At 41.8% G+C, this 9,106-nt stretch overlaps 1 protein-coding gene across 1 annotated transcript in view; it reads right to left on the bottom strand.

Annotated features, from left to right (window-relative positions):
* Positions 1-617: 617 nt before the first annotated feature.
* Positions 618-9,106, bottom strand: part of LOC112071492 (cAMP-dependent protein kinase catalytic subunit alpha) — a 21,775-nt gene continuing 13,286 nt past the window's right edge. Inside the window, exons 6-10 of the mRNA XM_024138941.2 lie at positions 6,688-6,814; positions 5,528-5,623; positions 5,128-5,250; positions 3,073-3,237; positions 618-2,746 (exon numbers count right to left, since the gene is read on the bottom strand). Of these exons, the coding sequence (XP_023994709.1) occupies positions 2,621-2,746; positions 3,073-3,237; positions 5,128-5,250; positions 5,528-5,623; positions 6,688-6,814 (637 nt within the window). The 3' untranslated portion in view covers positions 618-2,620. The remainder of the gene's footprint in view (positions 2,747-3,072; positions 3,238-5,127; positions 5,251-5,527; positions 5,624-6,687; positions 6,815-9,106) is intronic.

The raw sequence follows: 9,106 nt of genomic DNA, 5'->3' as shown, positions 1-9,106 counted from the left end.
AAGTATCAGTTGGTTGTGGTATATGAATGGATGCAAATCTCAGTCATTAAAACATGTCATAGGTCTTGGACATCTTGCATTTGTTTTTCGTCACATGCAAGAACCGTGATTTAAAATACATAACATCTCTTCATAGAGCACAAGTTTGGAAGTCTGTATCTCCACTCGATACACGTTTATTTTCTTCTGTAAAGTAGCCTTCTTACCAGACCGCTCCAGACATTCAGCTGCAACCTCTAGGACGGCCAAAGAATCATTTTCAAAAATTTGATTTTGTGTACATTCAGTAGAAATAAGCCATACTACAATAGACTTAATGACAAAACTGATTGAAGGATAAATACTGTATATTATTAAACACAAGAAATGCATTTGCAAGAGGTGCACAAGGTGTGGTGCCTAATGAAGGCTGGTGGGGGTCCGAATCACTCAACATTTAGTGTTTACATAGGAAATTAATATAACCTTATTACCCTAAATAAAAGCTTGTGGGAAAACAAAGCCTTGTTGAAAATCAACTAAACCATGTCAATGTGTTGCGTCATCACACCTGTCTACAAACCAGCCATTGGTGAGATTTGGGCTGCGATTGTCTTGCATCCAAAAATATGACATTGCAANGTAGAAATAAGCCATACTACAATAGACTTAATGACAAAACTGATTGAAGGATAAATACTGTATATTATTAAACACAAGAAATGCATTTGCAAGAGGTGCACAAGGTGTGGTGCCTAATGAAGGCTGGTGGGGGTCCGAATCACTCAACATTTAGTGTTTACATAGGAAATTAATATAACCTTATTACCCTAAATAAAAGCTTGTGGGAAAACAAAGCCTTGTTGAAAATCAACTAAACCATGTCAATGTGTTGCGTCATCACACCTGTCTACAAACCAGCCATTGGTGAGATTTGGGCTGCGATTGTCTTGCATCCAAAAATATGACATTGCAAATAAAATAATCACAGAATAGCTTTTCAAAATCTATGAATCAGATTGTTATACATTTTTTCTCATGAGAAAATGGAAAATAATTTGACAAATTTACATCCTGACTTCCAACAGTCATACATTGTGAGTGTCCATTTGAAGATGATGATTTCAGGGGATGTAGGAGTAAACAGGCCAGCAGCAGGTTGAACAGAGCTGGTGAATTAACATGATTAAATCAACATTAACCGTTCACATCTAACTGAACGAAATGACAACATGATTTCGGGGCAGATAAAAAGCGGGCCTTGATCCATCCTACAAAAGGGGCAGGTGAGAGTCAGTTTGAACAATTTCAGATACCTCACCACGACCAGAGCTTTACGTCCTTTCACATCTTTTCTTTTAAAAGTGATATTGTACAAAAATAACATGCATCATTTTGCTACTTTTTCCTGCGCATTAAAAACCACCACCTTCATAGTTAACTGACAAATATGTTTGCGTAAGCAATGTCCTTACTTTTGCGAATTTGGCAGAATTCATACTTGTTTGTTTATTTCTGAAATCTTCATTTCGGTTTCACAGCTAAGAGACAACTTTGGAAAAAAAGATGGATATTCACGTTTTTCTATAATATATCAACATACATGTATAAATGTGCTATGAATTAAATAAACACTAGTCAGAGAAGAGTGTGTGATCATTATGTTAGTCACTGCTTTTTAACCCACCCTTCAATACTAACACACAAGCACAGATTGACTTGGACACAATGATCCTCAAAGGGTTTTAAAATGCTCTAATAAATTCAGTTGAAGAGGAAAAGACAGACTTAATTAACATTAGAAATGCTCATGTACACAATTTCACAGGTCCCGAAAAAAAAGGTAGTAAGACCTAAATGAAAAGAGATAAATCATTGTTTCTCTGATCAAAAAGTGGTCAGCACTGCTTGAACTGCAAGCGATGAGAGAATCCTCTGAAACCAATAATCATGCCACAACGAGCGGACAGAAGGCGTGTGCAGAGAGTGTCAAGCTTTCAACTAGAAAGGGCACAAGGGCTGATGCCACCAATAGCCAAAGCTCTGCACCAATGCTTTCGACACGGTTTTGCAACCAGTTGGCATTATGATAGGCACGTCTGTTGGACTTGGTATTGCTTGGACAGAGTCAGGATGGAGAGACAGAGGGGGGAGATTGGGGTAACAAGATAGGAGTGGGTTGACAATTACAAAACAACAATGAGATGCCCTCATTCATTGAGAAGCTTGTAGAGAGGACCCACTCAGGAGGAGCCTAGATTCAGTACCAGAACAGCGATGCCTCAACCTGCCTGCAATGACTCAAAATGTGTCACTACACCTCTGCCAAGATACAAACCAACTGAAGAGGTGGTTAGCCCCTGCCCCTTCTACCCTGCCATAAACACAAGAGGGAAAACAGGACATGGATAAGTAACAAGGTGAGAAACAATCAGAAAAGGCAACACTGCTGGCTCTTTCAGGTCTTTTCTCTCGTTCTTTTTCACTCGCTCTTCATTTGGGGGGTGGGGTTGTTACATTGTTGATGTCGTAATTACAAAATGCAAGTTAGCAGTCCAGCTTATCACCTCTCCTCCCATTTCCTTCTGTTCCCGCCTTTTCTCTCTACATCCCTGGCTCTTTCAGCTACTCCTGGTTGGGCCTAGAACTCAGCAAACTCCTTGCCACATTTCTCTGTGAAGGAGACTCGGATTTCCTCTTCCTCATAGTCGTCAAAGTTGCTGGTGTCACCGGGGCCTTTGCACTTGGGAATAAACGGTGCCTCCACCTGAAACAGAGAGAATACTCAGATTCTTGCTTCTGCAACTTTTACAGTGTCATTCCTCCTCAGTTTCTGACATATGCAGTTTGACAGTCACTGGTTACGGACATGTTATTAGTCAAGTGGACCACATTCCAACTCTGTAAGACTATGTGAGTAATTCATGTGTAACATGTCTCCAAACAAGACCAAGCCAAATGGCATTAGCTGTGAATCATACCCCTTAAGCCATCCCTCCCTTTCCCTAACCCCACTCTGTCGCAACCAAACCTGCCTCTCTCCAGTGGCTATACAGAGAACAATAGAAGAGCCATGGAAGCAGGCCTTCTCACCTTCCTCTGGTAAATGGCAATCCAGTCAGTGGTGGCGAACCACTTGTGGCCCTTGATGTCGTTGACTCCGTTGCGCAGGTTGCCGAAGCGCTTGGTCAGGTCCACCTGGAGCAGGTTCCTCAGCAGGTCCTTCAGGTCCGAGCTGAAGTGGGAGGGAAAKCGCACCTGTGGACAGAGACACGTCAAGGTTGTGTTCAGTAGAAAACAGAAAGGAACTATCTAAAGTCATCCGTTATAGAAATGTTAATTTCCCCAAACAAATATGACTCAGTTACAGAAGATCAGAGATTGCCCATAGACTCTGACAGGGCCTGTTTAGCCTTTCCTCCCTAATGATTAAGGTTAAGATTGGGGCTAGATAGGCTCAGATCTAGGAACAGCTTATGAGAAACTTCTTGAACAGGTATGTGGCTCACTGCAGCGAGAGGTCAGTGGGTCATGTGGACACCACAATATATTTACAGTGGGGCTGTGGAGTCATGATGATCTATGTAGAGGGGCATGGAACACAGGTCAGGAGAAGTGAGCTAGAACTCAGTCTAACAAAGTGTTGTGTATGTATGAAGACACCAAGGTCAGGGGTCAGAAGAGAGTAATGCTAATGTGAATATAGCAACAAAAGCAGGAAAGGCACAGGAGGACAATAATAAGGTTTCCATCCAACCATTTAATGCAGATGAATTACCTGACACATGAAAAATAAAAGTCACAACTGGGATGATGGAAACAGGAAATGCYGGTACAATTTTATAAATGCAAACAGACAATTTGTTCGTTCGACATGGTGGGATCTTTTTGGGTCTCTAAAATGAATGTGTGAAATGGCAGTGGAAACGCCTTTATGCGCAAATATTGATATAATGACCATCATACTGAAGTAAACTTGGAGTCACGCAATGATATGTTGTGTGGTCCTCTCACTTCGACTCGGAAAAGCATGCAGGTTATTAAGCTGAAGATGAAATAAGTTATGAACTTCACAGGGTGGTGAGCTTGCATGTTCCTTTCCCTTATTAAATATTGAGGGTCTTATTCTGGTGAATGATGATCGATGCTTGCTGCCGTTTGACCCCAAAAATATTGCTCTTATCCATACATAACCTCATAATGTAGTAGCCTACCTGCACTGTATCTGCGAGACATGTTGCTAGGAGCAGCAAGCATTCGCTATATAAACGCAACAGTTTGTGACAAAACCATCAGTGAGTTGATCATTCGATGGAAACCCATTTAACCATGGACTTTTTCCATTTCTGTACGGGAATTGACCTCAAAAGTTACTATGTAGGGGCCTCCCGGGTGGCGCTGGGCCTCCAGTCTAAGGCACTGCATCGCAGTGCTAGCTGTGCCACCAGAGACTCTGGGTTCGAGCCCAGGCTCTGTCGCAGCCGGGAGTCCATGTGGGCGACAATTGGCCCAGCGTCTCCGGTTAGGGAGGGGTTTGGCCGCGGTAGGGATATCCTTGTCTCATCGCGCACACTAGCGACTCCTGTGGCGGGCCGGCGCAGTGGCACGCTGACCAGGTAACTAGGTGTTACAGTGTTTCCTCCGACACATTGGTGCGGTCTGGCTTCTGGGTTGGATGTGCGCGTGTCAAGAAGCAGTGCGGCTTGGTTGGGTTGTTTCCGGAGGACGCATGGCTCTCGACATTCGTCTCTCCTGAGCCCGTATGGGAGTTGTAGCGATGAGACAAGACCAGTAACTACTAACAATTTGGATACCACGAAATTGGGGAGAAAAAGGGGGTTACATTTTTTTTTTTTTTATATAAATAAAGTTACTATGTGCAGTACATCATATACGCGCACAGCCTTTTATTCACAACAAGTCTATTTGATAGATATCTCTTGGTGGGAAAAGATGCATATTGTTTTATGCATATTTTAGAATATTCACATGAAATCTGTTTCAAATTTGGATGGAAACCTAGCTACAGAACAGCTAATTAGTTTAGGAGGTAAAATTACAATGAACTGCCTTATCTGACTGGTACTGAAAGCAGCTCTTAAAGGAAGAGTGTAATCTGGGTTTCTGTCTGATGTACTCTGTACTCACCTTCCCTGATACAATCTTCTCATAGATCTGAATGGGCTGGTCAGCGAAGAAGGGAGGATAGCCAGCAGCCATCTCATAAATCAGCACGCCCAGAGCCCACCAGTCCACCGCCTTATTATAACCCTGAAGTGGGGGGGGGGGGGGTGTAGAGAGAAAGAGGAGTGTTAGAGTCCCAGGGAAAGAGGCAGAACTAAGCACAAAAAGAAAGAATGGAACATGTCATACATAGGCTCTTCTCTAGTCAGCGGTTGTAATCATGGTCAGAGTTGTTTGTGAGTGGCTGTAGTGACATRATCTTTGCTGYGTCATGGTRATGAYCCCTATGTTGTGGTAAAAACCCCAGTGTTGTTATGGATACGAGGTGTGACGGCAGGCTGGGGGTTTGGTGRTGACCACTCACTTTGCTAAGGATGATTTCGGGGGCCAGGTACTCCGGAGTGCCACACAGYGTCCAGGTCCGGCCCTTCACTCGCTTTGCAAAACCAAAATCTGTTACCTGGGAGGAACACAGAGGTGTCTCAGCAATGACAATCAACAGTTCAGTTCTGACATTCGCTTAAAGTTATACTTCCAGGATTTTGGCAATGATGCCCTTTATCTACTTCCCCAGAGTCAGATGAACTTGTGGATACCATTCTTATGTTTCTGTGTCCAGTATGAAGGAAGTTAGAGGTAGTTTTGCGAGCCAATGCTAACTAGCTTTTGCATAATCACTGGAAGTCTATGGTATCAGCTAGCATGTGATCCCTTTAACACTTGAACCGCCTGGCCTTTCAGCCTACCAGCAGCCGCTAGAGAACGTTGCCGTGCGTTCCCTTTAGCATATGTATCAGATGCATATCAACCCACAAGGTGTAGCAAACATAAGCACAAAGTGAAATGTAAAAGAGAATTGTATCAACCTGCAAGGCACAGTCAAATTATTAACATGGGCGTCAATGCTGATAAATAAGCTTAACAAACTCATTACACTATTGTTGTTCTAGATTAAAATCAACTTCTTCACCCTTATCATTCAGTTAGGCCTAATTTAAATTAGATTGTGAAGTAACTTGCACAATTCTCACCCATTCCATCCATTTGTCATTCATTCAGTGGGTTGGCATCGTTTGCTTCCTTGGACAGAGTCAAGGATTTGTTTGGCATTTTTCTAAAGGCCTAGTGCAACACGTAGCGTGTTTTTGTTCCCTTAAAATACATTAGTAATAGAGTTATAGTAAATAAATCAGTCCCATAACGGCATCTTTCACAAAGTAAAACGGAAAAGAGAATGGCATCAACCAGCAAGGCACGCAGTTAAATGATTTGCTTCTGATAAATAGGCATCAACTCATCATAACACTATTGTCTTTTTAAATTAAATCAACCTCTTCACCCTCCTTATCATTCAGTTAGTACACAATGTAATTTAAATGAGGCCTAAGGTTTATTTATTTAAGAGCATTTACAAAATCAGGGCATGTATAATGCATTTCATGTGAGTATGTACCACCCATGCTTGTCCTGCATCAGTCCTACCTGTATAGCTAGCTAGCCATTTGACTACATGTGTGTTCTCACCTGTATGTATCCCTGGTTGTCAATGAGCAGGTTCTCTGGTTTCAGGTCTCGGTAGATAAGGTCCAGTGAGTGAAGGTATTCAAAGGTCAGAACAATTTGGGCGGCGTAGAAGCGGGCGTGGGGCTCACTGCAGGCAGAGAGAGCGAGAGAGGTCAGAGGGTAACGTGGACACCACAACATATTTACTAGGAGGCTGTTGAGGAGTCATGGTCTTTGGAAAATGGGGAGGGTTAACTACTGTAGCTATTTGGTTATATTTCCAACAGTGGGAGACAGGTAAACAGACTCACCTGAACCTGCCAATTCTCCTTAAATGTGAGAACATCTCACCACCAGGGACATACTCCATCACCATATACAGGTTAGTGTTGTCCTACAGAGAGAGAAATATTTCACACAGTTGAGTTGTGAACCTCACCTTCACACACAAACTTGGAAGTATGTTCACACACACCAGGGTTCCCGTTATGAAAATGTGGCGCCGGAATTTGACAGCATTTAAAATTGGACACATTTGCATTGGGAGCATAACCTGATCAGGGGGTCCACCCACAGGGTCCCACCCACAGGGTCCCACCCACAGTGCTCAGAATGACAGAAATCACATTTAGATTATGGTAATTCATCATAACAGAACATGCAAGTCCAGGATGCAATGACATGTGTCCTTACAGCACACTTTGAAGATGTTAAATGAACTGTCCACATGTACTTTTCCTCTGCCAACAAGACCAGTAACAAATAGTAAAATCACTAGCCTATGCACAGGCGGAGCGTGAGTTTAAACTTTGGGGAAGCACATATTCACCATAAAAAATTGCACCTTTATAATAAAGCATTCCATGCATCATCGCATTTGCAGACTTATGTAAGATAGCCTACTATTTGTAATGTGATGAGCATATTGGATAGTCATAATTTAGGCTAATAATATAACTAAAAAAAAAGAAGAGAAAAAAAAGAAGAGTTGTATGCATGGCTGTGTGAATATAGCGTAGAGGCCTGGGCTACAGCAGACACCTTTCTTCTTTCTTTGCATGGGAAAAACATCTCATTCAATTCTACTACACTTTATGTGACTGGAGACATTAGTAGAATCTTTAACACCACAAATTACAGGGTAGCCTACTCTGCTGCCATTGACAAACAGATCAATAAAAACGGCATTGTCCATAGAATAGGCCTATGAGAAGGGGAGACAAATAGAATGAGGAAATGATTGTCCAAAAACAAAACTTTAAGTGGCACTGACCCAACAATGATAGAGTGAATATGAGCAGTGCACAGTCACCGGTGATATGGCCGATGCGCTCCGCTGTTTCAAATAAGATAAACAGTAAGCCTAAGTTGAATTTTGATAACTAAAAGACAGTTGAGTCTTTTCATTGTCTTCTCTTTACAGAAATAGCCATAAGCTTTCCAAACTGTGTTTTCCCACAATTGAATTTGGAAATATTGCAATATGCCTAGATGGGCCTCTACTTTTCAATGACAGTGGCAACCCAAATTGCCCACGCTGCCTTTCCTTCCGACTATGGGCAATGCAATTTAAAACAATCCACAACTTATTTTAAGGCTAGGGGATGCTAATGTTCCTCTGTGGCCAATTCATGCTTTAGTAGCCTCATTTGAATGATTGTATTTATTTGTTTCTGTATAGACAGGAGTAGGCCAATTAGGCTATATCATTTTGGCAATTTAACTCAATTTACTTCGGGAACAAGGCAGTTAACCCACTGTTCCTAGGCCGTCATTGAAAATAAGAATTTGTTCTTAACTGACTTGCCTAGTTAAATAAAGGTAAAATGAAAAATAAAATAAAAAAGCTTAGCTTCCCCTAGCCTTTTGGGCGCACCCCCTATGAGCCTGTCAAGCTACTATCCCCCATAGTAGAAAAAAAGCTTGTCGAGAAAGAAATAGCCCAAATAGAAACTCTGCGACAGTTGTGGGACGATAGAACCCAAATTCATATATCCTGTCGGCCTGGCTACATAAAAATACATTAAAACAGAAGCGAATGTGATGCAACAGATCAGAACATTTAGCTTAAAATGTTATTACAAAATTAGTGCAGCAATGCACCAAGGCGACGTGCATTTGACTACCGGACAATAAAAAACTAGTTGAAAAGCAATAGATTATGAGAGAAATAGTCTACTGGTTTCAATGCTATATGGAAGTCTTTATTAAATAATTGCCCCCGCGGTTGGATTTTGCCTAGGCTACTTTGAAGCAAGGTAAAACATACCTCATATGTAGTAAAACATTTCAAATATTAAAGTAGCTATAGGTTCTCAAAATGCAAATGCGCTGATGAAGCCTGTCTTCCATGCATTTGAATGGTGAACAGGAAGCACACTTCAATTACCAGTTGAGGAACAAAAATATTAGCTATTTTTAATCATGGCCCATTAACTAT

Source organism: Salvelinus sp. IW2-2015, unplaced genomic scaffold, assembly GCF_002910315.2.
Source record: "Salvelinus sp. IW2-2015 unplaced genomic scaffold, ASM291031v2 Un_scaffold1623, whole genome shotgun sequence".
Taxonomy (NCBI): domain Eukaryota; kingdom Metazoa; phylum Chordata; class Actinopteri; order Salmoniformes; family Salmonidae; genus Salvelinus; species Salvelinus sp. IW2-2015.
Note: the sequence above shows the minus strand (reverse complement) of the source record. Positions and strands in the feature narration are given on the sequence as shown.